Here is a 22,085-nt window from a genome sequence, read left to right on the forward strand (position 1 = left end):
TTGCAGAACAGGTGAGTTTTAAGTCTTGTTAATATAAAACATGTGCTTGACAAAAGGTATTAGGTAGAAAGTGGGCCTGGAGACCAAAGCTTTTCATGGAGTGGTGGCTGAGGCAGAAATGCACACGAGACAACCTCAGGAATCATATTAGTGACAACTCACAAAATTCCTGATCTTAAAATTTTCTTACACCCTTTGTCCACACTGAGCTGAATAAACAAGGCATCTTCTGTTGGTATGCTAGTATAACACACTAGATTCTGATATACACTTTCTAATAACGATTCACTTTATTCGATTTTCCATTCCACTCTACTCACGTAATTTGGGGGTCAGCATACTTTTTCTATAAAGGTCTAGATAGTAAATATTTTCAATTTTGTGAGCCAGACAGCCTTCAAGCTAGTTTTGTTGGCATGCCAGTGGGTGGTTTCTTGCTAGCCAGTCTCAGCCTTCCACATCTTAGCAATCTTTTCTACCATCTATAGGGCCACAACTCCTCTAACAGCTTGGAAAAGGTGGCCCTATCCCAAACTTGTTTCTTCCTTGGATAGTCTGTCTCAGCCCTAGAAGTAGTGACTGCTCCCTATGTTCTCTATTCTTGTATTTTTCAGAGATCTCTTTACTTCAGTAATTTAATGGTTATATTAAACTTTCTCTACTCAAATTACTATTTAATTTCTTTCAAATGGACCCCGATATATATATTTCTATGTGTGTGTGTTAGATGCTTGCTGCTAAGTCGCTTCAGTTGTGTCCGACTCTGTGCGACCCCATAGACGGAAGCCCACCAGGCTCCCTCGTCCCTGGGATTCTCCAGGCAAGAACACTGGAGTGGGTTGCCATTTCCTTCTCCAATGCATGAAAGTGAAAAGTGAAAGTGAAGTCACTCAGTCGTCTCCGACTCTTAGCGACCCCATGGACTGCAGCCTACCAGGCTCCTCTGTCCATGGGATTTTCCAGGCAAATCCTTAGATGCTTAGTCGTGTCCAATTCCTTTCAACTCTGTGGACTGTAGCCTGCCAGGCTTCTCTGTCCATGCAATTCTCAGGCAAGAATACTGGAGTGGGTAGCCATTCCCTTCTCCAGGGGATCTTCCTGACCCTGGGATAGAACCCAGGTCTCCTGCATCGCAGGCAGATTCTTTACATCTGAGCCATCAGGGAAGCCCCATATATTTTTACAGTGACATTAAATACAGTGGTCTAAATACTAATTAATTGAAAGGCAGAGAGTATCCTATCGGATTTTTTTTAAAACAAGATTCAACTAAATGCTGTCTACAAAATACTACTTTAAGACACAAGTTAAAGGGAATCAAAACAAACTGGTACTGGCTATAATAATGTGGATTCCCCAGTGACTCAGAGGTTAAAGCGTCTGCCCAGAATGCGGGAGACCGGGGTTTGATCCCTGGGTTGGGAAGATCCCCTGGAGAAGGAAATGGCAACCCACTCCAGTACTCTTGCCTGGAGAATCCCATGGAGGAAGGAGCCAGGTAGGCTACTAGTCCATGGGGTCGCAAAGAGTCGGACATGACTGGGCGACTTCACTTCAAATGTCTTTATATTTTGTAAAGATAAGGGGAGCCAATTCATCAAGGAGACATAATATTTACTGACTGCTTCCATATCACGCACTGTGCATTGTATGCATTCTAACATCCGTCAAGTCCTACAAGTAAAGTATGAGCATCTCCATTTTAGTCAGGAAGAAATAAGGCTATTAAGTGCAAAATATAGACTAGAACTCAGAACCTGAGCTCTTAAAACTATACTACACTAATTCTCCAAAAAGGCAACTGAACAGTTTGACAGTCGGGGTCCATTTTTGTAAATATAAACATAAAACTGTATGAAAAGATTTAGAAATCAAATTACTTACAGAGGTTATTATGATACTCTTATTTTACATGTACTGTGTAGCATAAAATTTTACTCTTTTGAAGTTTCCCTTAAAAAATTACATCTATGTGACCCAATGATGGCCTTAAAAAAAGGTAGCAACGAGACTGTTTGTGAAAATATATTCAACTTACAAACTACATTTTAGTTCCCAAGTAAATACTCCGTTTTTCAACTCTTCTAAAAAAAAGGTTAAGCAAGCTGCCTTACACATATCCACGGCCAACGACTTTGAGTGCTAGAGACTCTAAAAAGACTCTGCTGCTATAACAAATGTACACACTACTGATAAATTTCACCTTTACAGTTAAAAAGAGCTCCTGTATGTAACCATTTCCCTTCCGCTGTGGGACAACAGGGGTGCCCATTTCAGGGCCTGAATGTACGTGTCTCTTACTATTCAAGGCAGCCGTATGCAAAACAACTTAATTCTACTTCCACCCACTCAAGAGAGGACCAAGGTGTATTACGGAAGGCCGGCTGGCTGGCCCTGTCTAAGGTTTAACGAGGCGCAAGCCTTGGCTTGGCGTTTCTCAGTCTCATCTTGGGGCGGTAGCACCACCCTGGCGGCGTCTGCGGTTTACAAGCCAGACCACGGGGCGTCTCCCCAGGTGCACCCCATCCGGCCCGCCTCGGACCGGCTCCCAGGTCTACCCCGTCAAGGGCTCGTCCGGCTCTTCACAGGCTGGGGAGCGCCGCAGCCCCCGAAGCCCCCAGGGCTCATCCCCAGGCCAGGCCGAGGGAGCTGCCCAACAGGTGCGAGCGCGGGCAGTGCGGGCGTGTCCCCCTCCCCGCCCCGTACCTTCGAGGGGTGTTGAGAAGCCGCTGCTGCTCGTCCCCTTCCTCCTCATCCTCGTCGGTCTCGGAATCCGGGTTACAGTAGCAGAAGGTCCCGCTGTTCCGCTTGCGCTTGTGACTGCCCGGACAGTAACAGAAGCCATGGCCCGGCGCGTCGCCACCAGTCTCGGGCCTCCGGGCAGAGCCCCCAGCTCCAGAAGCCGGCTCCGGCTGGGCTCGGGCTCGCCCCGGGTGGCGCAGCACCCGGCTGCTCAGCGAGCCCATGGGTCACAGCTCCCCGAGACGGCAGGGAGCGCACCTCAGGGAGCCCAACACAGACGGTCTCCCGCCATGGCCCGGGCACCACCGCCAGCCTCCACGGAGCCCGAGTTATCTACACCGCCGCCTTCTCACTTGCGGCCACGACCGTTGCAGCGGACGCCACAGCCTCCATCCTCCGCCCCGCCCGCTGCGTCTGGCCGCCCCTCGCGCGCGGACCGCAGGACCTCACCCCGTCGCTTTTACAACAAAGCGCGTAATGTAGGGCGCATGCGCACGGCGAGCCTCCGGAAGGGGCGGGGGAAAGCGCGCGTACGACACAGGTGGAGCCTGCGCAGAATGGCTTGAGGGCTGGAGCCGGACCGCGCGTGTGCTGTCCCACGGTGTTTACGCTGAGCTTGGGTGGTCTCTCCAACAATCCTGAGTTGCAGGCAGAGCTGCCCTTTAGCTTTAGTTTGGACATATCTTTGTGTTAGCAAGACCGGCAATTCTAGCTCATTCGTTCTTTCTGCAAAGATTCCCTAAATTCCAGATGTCTTCTGGGCCCTGTGATCTGCACGGGGCAAAAAAGACATTGCTGTTTGGTGGTCGTTTTTGGAGGAGCTCATGGAAAAGAAATGCAAAAAAGCAAAATGGCTGTCTGGGGAGGCCTTACAAATAGCTGTGAAAAGAAGAGAAGCGAAAAGCAAAGGAGAAAAGGAAAGATATAAGCATCTGAATGCAGAGTTCCAAAGAATAGCAAGGAGAGATAAGAAGCCTTCCTCGGTGATCAATGCAAAGAAATAGAGGAAAACAACAGAATGGGAAAGACTAGAGATCTCTTCAAGAAAATTAGAGATACCAAGGGAACATTTCATGCAAAGATGGGCTCGATAAAGGACAGAAATGGTATGGACCCAGCAGAAGCAGAAGATATTAAGAAGAGGTGGCAAGAATACACAGAAGAACTGTACAAAAAAGATCTTCACAACCAAGATAATCATGATGATGTGATCACTCATCTAGAGCCAGACATCCTGGAATGTGAAGTCAAGTGGGCCTTAGAAAGCATCACTACAAACAAAGCTAGTGGAGGTGATGGAATTCCAGTTGAGCTATTTCAAATCCTGAAAGATGATGCTGTGAAAGTGCTGCACTCAATATGCCAGCAAATTTGGAAAACTCAGCAGTGGCCACAGGACTGGAAAAGGTCAGTTTTCATTCCAGTCCCAAAGAAGGGCAATGCCAAAGAATGCTCAAACTACCACACAGTTGCACTCATCTCACACACTAGTAAAGTAATGCTCAAAATTCTCCAAGCCAGGCTTGAGCAATACGTGAACCGTGAGCCTCCAGATGTTCAAGCTGGTTTTCGAAAAGGCAGAGAAACCAGAGATCAAATTGCTAACATCCGCTGGATCATGGAAAAAGCAAGAGAGTTCCAGAAAAACGTCTATTTCTGCTTTATTGACTATGCCAAAGCCTTTGACTGTGTGGATCACAATAAACTGTGGAAAATTCTGAGAGAGATGGGAATACCAGACCACCTGACCTGCCTCTTGAGAAATCTGTATGCAGGTCAGGAAGCAACAGTTAGAACTGGACATGGAACAACAGACTGGTTCCAAATAGGAAAAGGAGTACATCAAGGCTGTATATTGTCACCCTGCTTATTTAACTTCTATGCAGAGTACATCATGAGAAACGCTGGGCTGGAAGAAGCACAAGCTGGAATCAAGATTGCCAGGAGAAATATCAATAACCTCAGATATGCAGATGACACCACCCTATGGCAGAAGGTGAAGAGGAACTCAAAAGCCTCTTGATGAAAGTGAAAGAGGAGAGTGAAAAAGCTGGCTTAAAGCTCAACATTCAGAAAACGAAGATCATGGCATCTGGTCCTGTCACTTCATGGGAAATAGATGAGGAAACAGTGGAAACAGTTTCCGACTTTGTTTTTTTGGACTCCAAAATCACTGCAGGTGGTGATTGCAGCCATGAAATTAAAAGACACTTACTCTTTGGAAGGAAAGTTATGACCAACCTAGACAGCATATTGAAAAGCAGAGACATTACTTTTCCAACAAAGGTCCGTCTAGTCAAGGCTATGGTTTTTCCAGTGGTCATGAAAAGATGTGAGAGTTGGACTGTGAAGAAAGCTGAGTGCCAAAGAATTGATGCTTTTGAACTGTGGTGTTGGAGAAGACTCTTGAGAGTCCCTTGGACTGCAAGGAGATCCAACCAGTCCATTCTAAGGGAGATCAGTCCTGGGTGTTCATTGGAAGGACTGATGCTAAAGCTGAAACTCCAATACTTTGGCCACCTCATGCAAAGAGTTGACTCATTGGAAAAGACTCAGATGCTGGGAGGGATTGAGGGCAGGAGGAGAAGGGGACGACAGAGGATGAGATGGCTGGATGGCATCACTGACTCGATGGACAGGTTTGGGTGAACTCCGGGAGTTGGTGATGGACAGGGAGGCCTGGCGTGCTGCAATTCATGGGGTTACAAAGACTCGGACACGACTGAGCAACTGAACTGAAGTGAACTGAACCATATGGGAGTTTGGGGTTGCAGAGTCCTACATGACTGAGCGACTGAACACCAACCATGTGCTAGGGTCACACCCTACTCAGGCTTTCCAAGAGAGGAGGACCTCGAATGTGGAGCTTTGCTAAGCCCTTGAGTTTTTATGTATGTGTGTTTTATTTTTTAATGAATTTTTTAAATCGAAGGATAATTTTTACAGAATTTTATTGTTTTCTGCCAAATATTAACATAAATCAACCATCGGTATACATATTTCCCTTCCCAGCCCTTGGGTTTGTTAAGCGGCACTTCTAGCCTGGTCTTAACTGATTACGGCAAGTCATTCCCAGGACTCTTTTTCTTCTCTCCCAGCGGCAGTGGGATGTCTGAATAGGCTCCATACCGAGTCTGTCACAGTTTAAAGTGCCTGCTGGAGGTCCAAGCAAAACTTACAGGTCTGTGAGCAAAAACTAAAGTTGTATACCTAGAGTATATAGCCATTGTTATGGACCCTGGGCAGTCAGCTTTTATTTTCTTATTACCTTCTGCTAGTTTTTAAATGAAATGTTTATAATAACAGTGAAATTCGCTCTGGTGTGACTCTTTGCGACCCCATGGACTATACAGTCCATGGAATTCTTCAGGCCAGAATACTGGAGCGGGTATCCTTTCCCTTCTCCAGTGGATCTTCCTAACCCAGGGATCAAACCCAGGTCCCCCGCATTGCAGGTGAATTCTTTACCTGCTGAGCCACAGGGAAGCCCTTATAATGACAGTATTTATAATGAAATACCACAAATGGAATACTTAAAATGAATTACTTTAATATGATAAATACCTATGGACGCATAGGTCCATGTAACTTAAATTTCAGTAAAAACTTCAGTATATTATACTAGCTTTGATTCATTCAAGTAGAACAATACAGATAGGCAGAAACTCCCTTTCCCTCTACACTATCCTCAGAATGGTTAGATCATTATTCCCATGCATGTTTTAATATGTGTACCTGTAGCAATATATTTTCTTTTGCACGTTTAGACATGTAATTTAATGGAATCATTCATACCTATCATTCTGCACCTTTCTTCTCTCTCAAAATTATACTTTTGAGACTTAATCAGTTGACCAATCTCTAGTTAATTTTCACTACTCATTGTGTGACTAACCCAAAATTTCTTTATCTTTTCCTTCACTGAAAGAGTTAGGTTGTTTCTACTTTAATGCACATAAAAGCAACAGTGAATACCATGTGCAGAGATTCCCTAAATAGATCCCCAGAAGTGAATTTGCTGGGAACTTTATTATCTATTGCCAAATTGCTCTCTGAAATGATTGCATTAGTTTATACTCCCATCACTGGTATATGTAACTTAGGGTCCCAGTGTACTCATTCAGAAATATGAACTGAGAGAGGCTGGCTGAGGTAGTTTAGAAGGGAAATGGAGAAGGGAGGAGCAGATCCCCTGCTGCACCTCCAGAATACCTTTTGTCGGTACAAAAGGATACACATGAACAGTTGTGGGCCACTGTAAGACAGCAAGTGTAGGATCATCTTAGATCCCGTCTAAAAGGACTGGGTGGCATGACTGACTTTAGCACAGAGCCTGAGTTTCTAGGGGCTGAAAAAGGAGAACTGCATTTGCTTTGCCAAAGGAACCAAAGATGAGTAGTTTATTGATGATGGAGTTGTAAAGGAACTTAGGATTGTGTTTAAGAATTAGCTTTAAACATCTGATAGCATCACACAGCACTGATCATCTACCATCACAGCACTAGTAGGTAAAGTTTCCTGTTCCCATTTACTCTCCTCCTTCCTGCTAGGTTGGGAAGGGGAGGTCTAGAAGGAAGCCAAGGTGAAAAAAGAAGCCCACCAGATCACTGTCTCCAAATGCCAGCTTCCTGCTGGCAGTAAACCAGAGCTGAACAAGGGGAGAAGCCTCAACTGTACATGAAGTTTGGAATTTTAACTGAAAACATTCATTGCTGAAATGACATTATTTTATGACCTACACAGTAGGACTTTTTAAAACCTAAGAATGACCAGAAAAGTCACGACCCTATCCTCTATCTAGAATTTTCATCTAAAGACAGGAGAAGAACTAGACCCAATGAATAAATGTAAATGGATAGTGGGAGAAAAAAACTAAGTTGCTTCCTAAGCATATTACAAAGTCGTGCTTGTTCAACTTAACAATCATTCCCCCCAGGGTGGCTTTACCGCCTCTCTAGAAAGCTTCCCATCAACATATACAATTTGTTTTAAAATTCTGGCTAAGTCATATATTGGGTTGGCCAAAAGTCCATTCAAGTATTTCTGTAACACCTTATGGGAAAACCTGAATGAACTCTTTTGGCCAACAATGTAATTTAAAGATAAAATCACCAAAAATTTGGAGTGCTTCCAAAGCTAAATAAAGTTGACCTGGAGATTGCATGCTCTGCTAGGTAGGTATTGAAGCAGCAGTACTACTTCCTATAATTAACTGCAACGACTAAATATTCATGTAAATAGCTTTCACCAATAGTAAAGCACTTGCAGTAGGCAAGAAGAAACAAATCCCTATATTTCACCCATCAAAATACAATAAATATTACAGAATAAACAAAGAAGACAAATGTTCTTATTTAATATGAAGGTTCTACTTAGTAGAACTGAGATCATCACTCATTTCTAGAGATAAATATACTATTTTCTATCATTAAGTAGAGTTTGGTATATGTTAACATTAGTTTTACAGCTGTAAGGGTAAATATGTTATTTTTCTTAATGCTGTACTTTCTAATAGAAATTGAGTCACATAAATCCTTCAAAAAGATCTCACTTCAGAATCCAGGATGAAAAAACTCAAAAGCAGAAAAGTCAAACAGAGAAAACATATACCTCATTTGAAAGACACCATATTTTATTGGAATTATTTTTCTGTGTTGTATGCAAACTGAACTTTTAAATTAAATCCAAGTACACCTTTACAATAATTCTAGAGTTGAAAGGCACAGTGCAAGTGTCAATCAACAAAATGCAAGTATTCAAATCAACAAAATTATAATGATTTAAAAATTATTTTTAGCACAAAAAGTTGTAAATTCAGAGCACTACACCATCACCAGAATATGCAGTTTGATACTTAATTTTTTCACATTCATCTTCAAGTTGGCTTAAGACCATTATTATTATTATTAACCCTGATACTGTGGAATGTTCAGCATTTATGTTTGATAGTCAGACATATATGATCTGTATAACCACAGAGTTGAATTTGTTCAAACAAGTCAGTGAGTTTGTTATACTTCAACCTGGAGAGTCTAACTGACCTTAACCTAAGATGTGATGGAGGCAATCTCCAATGCTGAACTTAGTACTAAGATCAACTAGCACTTTATATAAAAACCTAAACAAAGCAGATGTGTAGATGCTTTCAAACAATGACTATGTAAAATAGAAAAATGGATAGCTACTCTTACTAACTAGACGCTGACAATTTCAAATCAAGAAATTACTAGCCACTCTTAATAATAGAATGAGGGAATAAAAGAGATTTTAGAACAGTCTTCCAGTCTTCCACTTCAATAGTTTTCTCCAAAAAGAAAATATGAAATAATGCAATATATCCCAATTTCTGTGAAACACAAACAGGAAGAGATCTGTTGAAAACATGGAGCACATTCTTATTTCTAATTTGAAATGTCCTTTTAGGTTTTATGAGCTTTGAAATGCAAGTACAGCTTTAAAGCATCATAGTGGGTAATTATAGATGAATAATAATACAGGCTATATCCTAGGAGGCATCTGTAGGCGTTTTAATTGGAAATAAGCATTCTGAGATAATGCTAATAGCAGTGTAGAAAAATTAAGTTAAAAAGAATTCAAAGTGTAGGGAATCTTCCTGGGCTTTCTGGATTTTATTTTAATCATCTCCTCCACAGAGAATGAGCAGCACCTTCCTGTAGTCTCCGGATGTGTCACCCTGGTGGAGGTGGGGGTGGGGTGGGGAAGAAAAGCAGAGTTACAGTCAGAGAAACAGGCTTCAAAATAGAATATACAGCTCAAAGTCACCTAGGTTAACTTTTCCAGTCTTGCCTGGATTTTTCTAGGAGAGGGTTTTGTTTTTTTTTTTTAATGATATTGGTTATTTTTTATTACAAAAGAACACTTGTTCAATGTAGAAAATAAAGACATAAAAGAATATAAAAATCATCCATAATTCCAACATCTAGAGATCACTATGCCTAGCATTTTAGTTTTTGTATATCCTTCCTGACTTTTTTCTATGCATCTAGATTCCTACATGATGAGATTGTAGGACTCGTCTGTATTCTGCTTTTTTACTTAATATTGCTGATTTCCCATTATTAAATATTCCTCCACAACATCATTCCTTAATGGTTACAGAGTGTTCCATTTTACACAGGTAAAATAATTTATTTGATCTCCCCCCATTGACTGAGCGACTTCACTTTCTCTTTTCACTTTCATCCATTGGAAAAGGAAATGGCAGCCCACTCCAGTGTTCTTGCCTGGAGAATCCCAGGGATGGGGGAGCCTGGTGGGCTGCCGTTTATGGGGTCACATAGAGTCGGACACGACTGAAGCGACTTAGCAGCAGCAGCAGCAGCATTGGGTATTTATGTTGTTTCCAATTTTTCACTATTAAAAACACAGCTGTAATAAACAGACATTTTTGTACATTTTCTTAACACTTTATTCAGAATAACTTTTCATAAAATGGGAATTGCCAGATTAATGATCGTGCACTTTCCTTTAATATGGTTTGCAAAATAGCCTTCTAGAAAGAAGAAATAATTTTTTATGTAGAATTTTTCATGGTCTAAATAATAGATCAGTTTTTGTTAGTGCTTCATGGGTGACTAGAAAAGATGGGATTGGATTCAAAGTTTAATGTTTATTATTTAAACCTTAATATACTCTTGTTGATACTTTGCCTCATTGATCTGTCAAAAGATAAGGATTTGTTAAACGTATCCAGCAAAGTATCCCCATCAACATCTTCTTCTGAAGTCTCAAGTTTCTTATTTGTATATTTGAACGCAATACTGTTTGGCACCTAAAGTTTCATGGTAATTTAATTTTGGTTGTGATGTGTAGTTTTTATCAATATACAGTGATCCACTTTTTCTGTTTAATACTTTTCCCCCTTAAATTCTTTTTTTTTCTTTCTGGCCATGCTGCACAACACGAGGGATCCCAACTAGAGACTGAGCTTGTGCTCCTTGCACCGGGAGCCCAGAGTCAGCCACTGGACTGCCAGGGAAGTCCTGAATTCTTTTTACTTATAGTATAACCCCTGCTTTCCTTTTATTTGTCTAATATTCTTTTCCCTGGCTTTTTTTTTTTAAGCTTCTTATATATCACTGTATTTCTGCTGTTCTTTATAAACAACATGCAGTAGGATTTTGTATTTTTACCTAATCTGGGAGTTTATTTATTATCATAACTTATGTTTTTAACCTCATTTCTGTCTTTTTTTTATTATTTACATATTTTCTATTTCTAACCTGCTCCTTTTGGCAATTGTTATTGAATGGGCCATCTAGTCTTTATTTTTAGACTTTCCAGTGTTGTATGATATGAGTGTGTGTAAACACATATATTTGCATATTTATACATATACAAACACATAATGTAAATATATTTGTTGAGCTGTTTTCCCAAGTCAATATTTTTTACCCCATCATTTTAGGGTCTGTGTAGTATTTCATTGTATGGAATTTCCATAATTTGAGTCATCCCCTATTAGTTAATAAAAATGAAAATAATATGTAATAAACTCTGTAACCACTAAGCAAGAATTTCCTGTTCCCCTCTTCCTCCAGCCTCTTATAACCTCTAGTGTACTTTCTGTCACTATGAATTTACCTAGTCTAAATATTTCATGTAAGTAGAATCATATACAGTATTTGTCCTTTTGTGTCTGGTTTATTTCACTTAGCATGTTTCCAGAGCTCATCCATGTGTCAGAAACTTCATTCATTTTATGTATGTATCTACCACATTGTAAGAATTCTTATCTTATTAGATATGATTTGTAAATATTTTCTCCCACTCTGTGCATTAGGGAACCTTTATCTTATTATTTCCTCTAAAGAAATTCTGCTGCTGCTGCTGCCACTAAGTCGCTTCAGTTGTGTCCGACTCTGTGCGACCCCATAGACAGCAGCCCACCAGGCTCCCCCGTCCCTGGCATTCTCCAGGCAAGAACACTGGAGTGGGTTGCCATTTCCTTCTCCAATGCATGAAAGTGAAAAGTGAAAGTGAAGTCGCTCAGTCATGTCCGACCCTCAGCGACCTCATGGACTGCAGCCTCTCAGCCTCCTCCATCCATGGGATTTTTCCAGGCAAGAGTACTGGAGTGGGGTGCCATTGCCTTCCCCCTCTTAAACACTAACAACAGCTAAATAAGAGGTATAGTTTATTTTTTAAACATTTATTGCCAAATTGCCTCCTAGGAAAGTTAGACTAGTTTACAGTGCTTCCGTAATAGATGGTGAGTTTTCCCCAAGCCTTTCTCAAAGCTGGTTATGATCTCTTTAAACTTTGTTAAGGTATTTAGTGAAAAATGATGATCCGTTCTTGTTTGTAATCTATTACGTATTAGTGAAATTAAACATTGTCCATAATAGTGTCCATTTTGTGTTTCATCTTTCATAGAGCTCATGTTTTCTTTTTGTCCAAGTTTTCCTTTTGGATTTTTTTTCCTTTTTCTTAGTAATTTGTACAAGCTCTTCAGATAGGGATATTAACCCTATATTATATGTTACAAATATTTTCCCATAGCTTCGTTTACGGTCATCTTTGAATCTTACAATTGTTTTACTTACAGCTAGCTAAATTTCAGCACTGCAAAATAAAATGACCTCACAGGTTGTACAGAAATAGAAACAAGTTTCTAAATGCCTTGTAGACATAGTTAGAAACTCTGCAGTTCAAATCACCCAGTAGCTACACCTCTCCAAGCTATGAGTAGGATTCAGAATATTTAATTCACAGATCAAATCCTGACTTGACATTTACTGTGCTGGCAACACCAGCTTCTAGGGACATGAGTCTTGGTTTCACATTTCATATTCCTTCTGGTTTCCTCAAAGGCAAAATCCCAGTAATGAGGGGTTTTGAGAAATGTCAATCATTTCTCATTCGCCATGTTAGGACGAGAAGTCTGGTGCCAGGTAAAGAATAGCAATCCAGGATACCTGTCATGTTTTCCCTTATTTTCAGCAGACCTCAGCTGGCCCAGGATGAGGTTCTGGATGACTGATTCAGTAGCTTACCTTTCACTGTAAGCAGGCAGAAATGGAAATTTTGCTCTTAAGACCATTCATTAAAATATAATCTTTCTCTGTCTTGGATCCACATGAAATAATTACTATATTTAGAAGGCAGATATTTCAGTTTCTAACCAGGCAGAAAGATTCACATCCATGTGAAAAGGAGAGAGACTGGAAATATTTGAGAGTACCATCTTTAAAGGGAAGGATATCTGACAAGAAGGAGATGATAGGAAGTGTCTAAATACCTAGGTCAGAACCTGTTCCTTTCATCAGCATTTTCCCCTGGCTCGCATGACCCACCTTGATGAAGGAGTATAGAGACTTTCCATAGAGTCTCTTGAAGTTTGCCCGGATGTCCAACATGTCAATCTCCGCTCGAGAAACCATCACTCTGATAAGGGTGTCGTCATCGGTGCCCAAGCCCTAAGGAAGAAACCAGATCCCTGCATAGAGAGCTGAGCTGGTTTTCAGACAGGGCCCTTCGTTAGTCTATGAAGGCAAGATTATGTATCAGTCTTCCCTTGACGTCCTTTGGACTACAACCTTAGGGGCCTGTGGAATGTGGCTCCTCTTCACAGAGCTCAAGGCTTTCTCCAACTTATTTTTTCAACCCTCTGTGTGCCAACCAGAGGAGACCACCCTCTGCCCTTCTAGAGACATATCCTGTGTTCTCCAGCCCGCCTGCCTCACCTACAGTGATCCACCCACCATGTCATCCTTCCCTTCACAGCTTCATCATCCTTCCTACCATGTAAAATCCTCTGATGTAAAACTTCCCTTAAGGCTCTGCTTAAATATAACAGTTCCTTATGAATTCGTTTTTGATCCTCACCCCCAAACAAATATTTTTTTAAAACACCCTTTCCTTTGTTTCCTTATTATGATATTTGGATCCTCAGTGACTGTCTTACATTCTGTTTTGTTCTTATGGTGTTTTGCAAATACCTGCCTTCCTGTCAAGGCTAGAAGTTCTCTGAGAGCAAGGACAGAATTTGATCTCTCTTGCCCCTCAGCAAGAGTGCTTGCACAGAGTACCATTCATGGTTAGGCATTGGGGCTCTGAAGCTGGTCTGCCAGGGTTGGCATTCCTGTCCATTAGGACCCTGAGCAAATTGCTTAGCCTTTTTATGCCTCAGTTTTCTCATCTATAAAATGGAAGTTGGTAATGGTACGTGCTCCACTGAGCTGTTATGGGGATAAAATTATACATATAAAGCATTAGGAAGAGTGATCACACATTATATAAGTACTCAATACATATTATCTAGCATTATTATTAGCAAGCACTCAGTGAAGTATTTGAAGAATTTAACTGAATAGCTCAAGCTGATTTTGGCTACTTTGTGTGGGGTATGTAAATACACATATGAAGGTGGACATATAAGACCCTCAGAGCCATTCAGATGCCAACAACAAGGCCATTTACCTTCATGGATTTATAAAGCCTTTCAGCAAAATATGCAGATTTGTTCCTCATGCACTTTACTGTCAAGAGAATAAAAAAAATGAAAAAAATTACAGATAAAATCTACGAGAAAAAAGTGACAGTTGTTCTCATTGTTTCTACAAGGTCTGAAATAGTATCTCTTGATTGTTTTGTTGGAAAAATGTAGCCAACAATGTTTTATGAGCATAGAATATGCTAAATGCATTTTCACAGGTGGAAAGTACCCTCAACTTATTGTCAAGTTCCTGAAGAAATACTTAATAAAGGCCATTAAAGCAAAGGCACCAAAAAATTTCAAACAGATTGTTGTTATCTGTACCATATGAAATAGTTATTAGGTCTAACCATTCACAGACTTGCAAGAAGCAGTTAGTATAGGATTAACCTTTCCATGTATTGAGATATAAAGGCACAAAAGATATAAAAATATATAAAGCCACAATAAAGTACAATATTGTATAAAGTACAATAACAATCAGGCTGTATATAGTATTTCTCACTTAAAATTCTGGCTCGCATATCATGAGTGCTTTAAAAAAGTTTTTATCCCTGAAAAAAAATTTCTACAACCCATGATGACAAATTGAGAACAAGGAGGAAAGCCTGTAAACATTTGTTTCTCCACGCCCCATTTCCTATCAGCTTACCTATGGCCAGCAGAGCATCTTCAAAGCTGCCAGATGTTTCAGATTTAATACTCTGTTCAATATCCTTTTGTGTTATCCTTCTGTATTCATCAAACACTACAAACGATAACAAAATGAAATTATAAAAAATAAAAAAAGAATAGAGGAAACTAAAATGTTTACGAGAAAGAGCATTTTTAACTAGACTTTACTGGTTATTCTCTGGCATTTTTCAAGAGGAAACTAGTTAGCAACGTGGGTGAGAACCAGGGTGCCTATGACAAGTGGAATGGGCCAGAGGAGATGTGGAAGGAATGTCGTGAATCTTGGAAGACATAAGGCAAGTCATTTCCCTTCTGTGGGAATCTGTTTTCACCAAATAAAGTGGAGATTTATGACTGGAGTGTATCTGGAAAGATACACTTTCTTTTCTCATTGTTTCTTTAATAAGCAGAATGTATCTTTAATTTATCCTTTAATTTTTGCCTTGGCAATCACCTGTATATTCATCTTCCTTTCAGCTCATCAAAACTAGAGCAATTCCTATTTACATCAAGACATGGAAGCACCTAAATGTCCATCAACAAGTAAATGGATAAAGAAGATGTGATATATATAAATACACACACACACACATACACACAATAGACTATTACTCAGCCATCAAAAAGAATGAAATAATGCCATCTGCAGCAATATGGATGGACATAGAGATTATCATACTAAGTGAAGTCAGAGGAAAAAAAATATGATATCACTTATAAGTGGAATCTAAAAAAATGATACAAATAAACTTATTTATATAACAGATGCAGATTCAAAGATATAGAAAACAAACTTATGATTACCAAAAGGAAAATGCAGAGGAGGGAAAAATTAGGAGTTTTGGATTAGCAGATAAAAACTACTATATATAACATAGATAAACAATAGTATCCTATTGTAGAGCATAGGGAACTATATTTGGTATCTTATAATAACCTATGAAGGAAAAGAACCTGAAGAAGAATATATATACGTGTACACATACACATAACTGAATCACTGCTGTACAGTGGAAAGTAACACAACATTGTAAATCAACTATATTTTTTAAAAAAATTAGAGCAATTCAACCTTTTCTAACCTTAGTCACATTTGAGAATATCTGGTTGCATCTTTTAACAGACTTTAACATAACTAAAAATTCTCCCCTTTCTTAACAAATATTTTAAAATGTTAAGGGTCTTCCCATGTGGCTCAGTGGTAAAGAATCCAACTACCAATGCATAAGAGGTGAGTTTGATCCCTGAGTAGGGAAGATTCCCTGGAGGAGGAAATGGCAACCCACTCCAGTATTCTTGCCAGGAAAATCCCATGGACAGAGGCGCCTGGTGGACTGCAGTCCATGGGGCTTGCAAAGAGCCAGACACAACTGAGCAACTAAGCACACACAAACACTTTAAAATGTTATATACATTATTTTCCTCTCTTGCTCTCTCCTTTGGAGCCTACTTAGAGTGTGTGTCTGTTTTATCTTCTTAACACTGCTTTCTCTGGAATGCTATCCCACAACCCCATCAGTGATTCTCACAGGACTGTCAAACCAGGGACACTCCTTTCACTGAACATATACCATAAGGTCTAACAACTGAGTGAGCAGTTCATTCAACTAGGACCAATCAGCCTTACTCTCCTGGAAATTTTTTGACTGAGCAGACCATGAGGATGGCTAAAGGCACAGTAATTTTTAACCTCAGAGAATGTAAGCATCACCTGGGAAACCCGTTAAACTACTTGGGTGTCACTCTCAGAAATTCTAAATCAGCCTATCTGAAGTAGGGGTTCAAGAATCAGCATTGTAATCTTATTTTACTCATTGTTGGCTGTCCTGGGTTCTCGTTGCTGCACTTGGGCTTTCTCTAGTTGCAGTGGGTGGGAGTTCTTCTCTAGCTGCAGGGCTCGGACTCCTCACTGCGGTGGCCTTTCTTGTTGCCAGGAGCACAGGATCTGGGGCGTGCCAGCCCAGTAGTTGTGGCACACAGGCTTAGTTGCTCTACAGTATGCGGAATCTTCCCAGACCAGAGATGGAACCCATGTCCCCTGCATTGGTAGGCAGATTCTTGGACCACCAGGGAAATCCAAGAATCAGCATTTTTAATGAAAACCTGATTTTTGAAAACTCTGCCTTAGAAATGAATCCATGACTCCCTTCTACTGAGATTTCCCAGAACTGCCTTGATTTCCAGTCTTTCTAGAGCTGTTCGGCTCTCTTCAGTACAGTGAACTGCTAGCATTTTCCATGTATTTTTTATCCCATTTTATATTGTCTCCTCTTTTCCTATGTAATTATTTAGTGTGTATCACTTGGAATTAAAAAATCCAATTGACACATTTTCTAAGCCTCAGTTTTCTCTACTCTAAAATGGGGAAAAGAAGAGAAGCAAAAGGCAAAGTAGAAAAGGAAAGACATATCCATATGAATGCAGAGTTCCAAAGAACAGCAAGGAGAGAAAAGAAAGCCTTCCTCAGTGATCAATGCAAAGAAATAGAGGAAACAAATAGAATGGGAAAGACTAGAGATCTCTTCAAGAAAATTAGAGATACTAATGGAACATTTCTTGCAAAGATAGGCACCAATAAAGGACAGAAATGGTATGGACCTAACAGAAGCAGAAGATATAAGAAGAGGTGGCAAAGAATACATAGAAAATTCAGAAAAGATCTTCACGACCCAGATAATCACGATGGTGGGATCAATCACCTAAAGCCAAACATCCTGGAATGTGAAATCAAGTGGGCCTTAGGAAGCATCACTCCGAACAAAGCTAGTGGAGGTGATGGAATTCCAGTTGAGCTATTTCAAATCCTGAAAGATGATGCTGTGAAAGTGTTGCACTCAATATGCCAACAAATTTGGAAAACTTAGTAGTGGCCACAGGACTGGAAAAGGTCAGTTTTCATTCCAATTCCAAAGAAAGGCAATGCCAAAGAATGCTCAAACTACCACACAATTGCACTCATTTCACATGCCAGCTTCCCTTGTGGCTCAGCTGATAAAGAATCTACCTGCAATGTGGGAGACCTGGGTTCGATCATCCCTGGGTTGGGAAGATCCGCTGGAGAAGGAAAAGGCTACCCACTCCAGTATTCTGGCCTAGAGAATTACATGAACTGTATAGTCCATGGGGTCGCAAAGAGCTGGACACGACTGAATGACTTTCACTTTCTTTCTTTCACATGCTAGCAAAGTAGTGCTCAAAATTCTCCAAGCCAAGCTTCAACAGTACGTGAACCGTGAACTTCCAGACGTTCAAGCTGGATTTAGAAAAGGCAGAGAAACCAGAGATCAAATTGCCAACATCTGTTGGATCATCAAAAAAGCAAGAGTGTTCCAGAAAAACATTTATTTCTGCTTTATTGACTATCCCAAAGCCTTTGACTGTATGGATCACAATAAACTGTGAAAAATTCTTAAAGAGATGGGAATACCAGATCACCTGACCTGCCTCTTGAGAAATCTGTATGCAGGTCAGGAAGGAACAGTTAGAACTGGACATGGAACAACAGACTGGTTCCAAATAGGAAAAGGAGTATGTCAAGGCCATATATTGTCACTCTGCATATTTAACTTCTATGCCGAGTACATCATGAGAAAAGCTGGGCTGGAGGAAGCACAGCTGGAATCAAGATTGCTGGGAGAGATATCAATAACCTCAGATATGCAGATGACGTCACCCTTATGGCAGAAAGTGAAGAGGAACTAAAAAGCCTCTTGATGAAAGTGTAAGAGGAGAGTGAAAAAGTTGGCTTAAAGCTCAACATTCAGAAAATGAAGATCATGGCAAATAGATGGGGAAACAGTGGAAACAGTGTCAGACTTTATTTTTGGGGGCTCCAAAATCACTGCAGATGGTGACTGCAGCCTTGAAATTAAAAGACGCTTGCTCTAGACAGCATATGGAAAAGCAGAGACATTACTTTGCCAACAGAGGTCCATCTAGTCAAGGCTATGGTTTTTCTCGTAGTCATGTATGGATGTGAGAGTTGGACTGTAAAGAAAGCTGAGCGCTGAAGAATTGATGCTTCTGAACTGTGGTGTTGGAGAAGACTCTTGACAGTCCCTTGGACTGCAAGGAGATCCAACCAGTCCATCCTAAGGGAAATCAGTCCTGCATATTTATTGGAGAAACTGATGCTGAAGCTGAAACGCCAATACTTTGGTCACCTGATGCGAAGAACTGACTCATTGGAAAAGACCCTGATGCTGGGAAAGACTGAAGGCGGGAGGAGAAGGGGACAATGGAGGATGGCAGCACCGACTCAGTGGGCATGAGTTTGAGTAAACTCTGGGAGTTGTTGATGGACAGGGAGGCCTGGCATGCTGCAGTCCATGTGGTTGCAAAGAGTTGGACATGACTGAGTAACTGAACTGAAAATGGGGAAAATAATGTCTGCTTTCATGGTTATGTTGCAACAAACAATACTTATAATATACTAAGCACTGCACCTGGAAGACAGAGAATTAACAAAATTTTAGTTATTATGAATCCTCACTATTGTTGGTTGGTAAGAAAACTACGATGTTTTCTTCTTTCAAATAATGCTTAAAATATTTTCTTCCAGTGGCTTACAAGCACAAGTTACACCACTGACTTGTGCCTAGAAGTGAAAATTGTTAAAAATATATTAATATTTGCATTAAATCCACTTCTGAGAACATGCAGTTCCTGAAAAGTATCACCAGGGGGAGATGTGCTTTATTAATAATCAGGCAAGGGAAGGCAAAAGAATAGGGAGCTGAATCAGAAGTTGGTGGATCTGATGATGCGTGTGTGTGCAGTCGTGTCTGACTCTGCAACCCAGGGACTGTAGCATCCCTGGCTCCTCTGTCCGTGAAGATTCACCAGGCAAGAATACTGGAGTGGGTTGTCATTCCCTTCTCCAGAGCATCTTCCTGACCCAAGAATTGAACCTGGGTCTCCTACACTGGCGGGTGGATCCTTTCTGAGCTACCTGGGAAGTCCTGCATCTGATGATAGTTCATGACATTTAATAACTGGAATAATCACTTACTGTCAGTGTGGAATACCTGAAATAATTGCAACTTTCAAATATATTGTAGTATTCAAATATTCTACAGCTGTATAGTGCCTTTTCCCCAAAGAACTCAAAAGTACATTACAAAGACAAGCACTATCAGAAGCAAAACGGAAACTTTACACATAGGAAACAAAATTTGAAATTATCCACTCTTCATCTTCTGCAACATACTCCCTAAAGAAATTACTTCTATTAGCTTTTACAACTTGGATGCCAAATAAGAATAAATGTCAACAAATATTTCTATTTTAATACTTGCTGATGTACTAAAGACTTTGTCTTATATAACTAAATTTAAATAGAGCTACTTTAGAAAAAAAGATTGACTGTGGAAGTGAGTTTCCTACAAACAGGAATGCCAACCTTCTATGAACATATCTGCTAATTACTCATAATTAATCTTCCAGCAATTGACTCTCACGCATATCATTGCACTCAACAGTTTCCAAGCTAAGACATTTAAGACAGTTCAGTATAATTAGGTCTTTGCACCAAGCAAAGGAATAAAAGTTATCAGTTATGGGTAATATCATTTTCACTGTCTTTCAAATAGTTTCTTTAGAAAAAAAAGCAAGTGCCTTACCATGCAACAGATGATTTCGATTCCGAGAACAGAGAACAGTTAGAAATTTCACCTCATCTGTCCCCCATTTCTTCTCTCCAGCCTCATACAGGTCCTGAAGCCAAACAAAGCACAAGTTTAAAACGCAACAGAGAAGGTGCCAGGACATCTGTAAATATTTCCAGAACTTCAAAGAGCAGGAGTTGGCTTAGTTTTATTTTCCTGGTGACGGGGATAGAATTGGTGTTGGCAGTGAGTGGAAATGACTCAGGATTTTTCCTTAGGTATAAGCCTAATGGAACTCTATGATATCTCCCGGAGAGTCAGAGCAAACATGTGGACTTTGTGGTTTGTCTTAAGAACCAAAAGGAGTTCTTAGACTTGGGCTGTTCCATATGGTAGCCACTAACCACATGTGGCTATGTGAATTTTAATTAACCACAGAAAATTTAAAATTCAACCCCCCAGCCATACTAGCCACATGTCAAGTGCTCAATTGCCACATGTGGCTAGTGACTACCCATACTAGACACAGAAGCTGTAGAACACTTTCAACATTAGAGAAAGTTCTACTGGACACCACCACTCTAGAATGACTCGTGATTTACTTCTCTCTAGTGGCACATGGCTTCTCTCCCCACTGTTCATTTACAACCACCAGCTGGCTTGTTAAATTTCTCAAAACACCCTTCACTGATATATTTTGTCGCTCCTTGGGCTTATCTCCATCTACTCAGCTGTTTCTTCACCTCCCTCTCTGCTCCCACATGATTAAAGAGTCAGTTCTCAGGACCACGGAATTTTATCATTTTACAGTTGATTTACAATGTTGTGTTAATTTCAGGTGTTTAGCAAAATGAATCAGTTATACATATACACACTCTTTTCTAGATTCTTTTTCCCATACAGAGGACTGTGGAATTTTAAAGCTGGGAGGGCACAAAAGGTTTATCTAATTCAGTGTTTTTCAAATTTGATTCTCAGCAGGCTTGTGACTGCTTCAACCAATAAAGTCCAGCGGCAGTGACACTGATTTCTGAGGCTAGGTCATAGAGGTCAGGCAGCTTTGGTTCTCATGGAATGCTGGCTTTCTAGGTGGTCCCTCTTGAAAGGCAGCCGCCATGCTCTGGGAAGCCCACGCCACCTGAAGAGGCCACAGGTAGGAGACCCTTTCGAAGGCTGAGGTGAGGCCGGTTCATAGCCCAGACACCAGACACAAGTGATGGAGACTCCTACCCCCAGCCATCTGAGCCGCCTCTAGCTGTTCCAGTCTTCCCAGCTAAGACCTCTGACATTACAAGATTGAGGTGGTTCATTATACAGCAATTGTAACTAGAACATGTGGGCAAACAAGGAACTTTCCATCTGTCATAGAATGATACTTTTGTAAAATACCAGAAAAAATAACTTGAAAAGGGTAAAGTTTTAGTTATGGGTAGAAAATGGTATATTTTTGTGTTAGTTTTTTTAAATAACTAGTGAGGTTGGTCATTTGTTGGTATATTAGCCATTTCTATTTTTCTTTTTTTTGAGTTGCCTGTTAACGTCCAATGTCTTTTTTTTTTTTAAAAAAAACGGCATTCTTATTCAGAACAAAGATGAATAAGAGT

General features: G+C 40.4%; 2 protein-coding genes across 2 annotated transcripts in view; both read right to left on the reverse strand.

The window, feature by feature from the left end:
• GMCL1 (germ cell-less 1, spermatogenesis associated) overlaps positions 1–3,258 on the reverse strand; it is a 56,171-nt gene extending 52,913 nt beyond the window's left edge. Inside the window, exon 1 of the mRNA XM_069582917.1 lies at positions 2,707–3,258. Within this exon, the coding sequence (XP_069439018.1) occupies positions 2,707–2,966 (260 nt within the window). The 5' untranslated portion in view covers positions 2,967–3,258. The remainder of the gene's footprint in view (positions 1–2,706) is intronic.
• A 5,098-nt stretch (positions 3,259–8,356) lies between these two features.
• Positions 8,357–22,085, reverse strand: part of ANXA4 (annexin A4) — a 76,213-nt gene continuing 62,484 nt past the window's right edge. The window contains exons 9-13 of the mRNA XM_069582930.1: positions 20,497–20,590; positions 14,853–14,948; positions 14,185–14,243; positions 13,059–13,181; positions 8,357–9,436 (exon numbers count right to left, since the gene is read on the reverse strand). Coding sequence (XP_069439031.1) covers positions 9,377–9,436; positions 13,059–13,181; positions 14,185–14,243; positions 14,853–14,948; positions 20,497–20,590 — 432 coding nt within the window. The 3' untranslated portion in view covers positions 8,357–9,376. The remainder of the gene's footprint in view (positions 9,437–13,058; positions 13,182–14,184; positions 14,244–14,852; positions 14,949–20,496; positions 20,591–22,085) is intronic.

Source organism: Ovis canadensis, chromosome 3 (genome assembly GCF_042477335.2).
Source record: "Ovis canadensis isolate MfBH-ARS-UI-01 breed Bighorn chromosome 3, ARS-UI_OviCan_v2, whole genome shotgun sequence".
NCBI classification, from domain to species: Eukaryota; Metazoa; Chordata; class Mammalia; order Artiodactyla; family Bovidae; genus Ovis; species Ovis canadensis.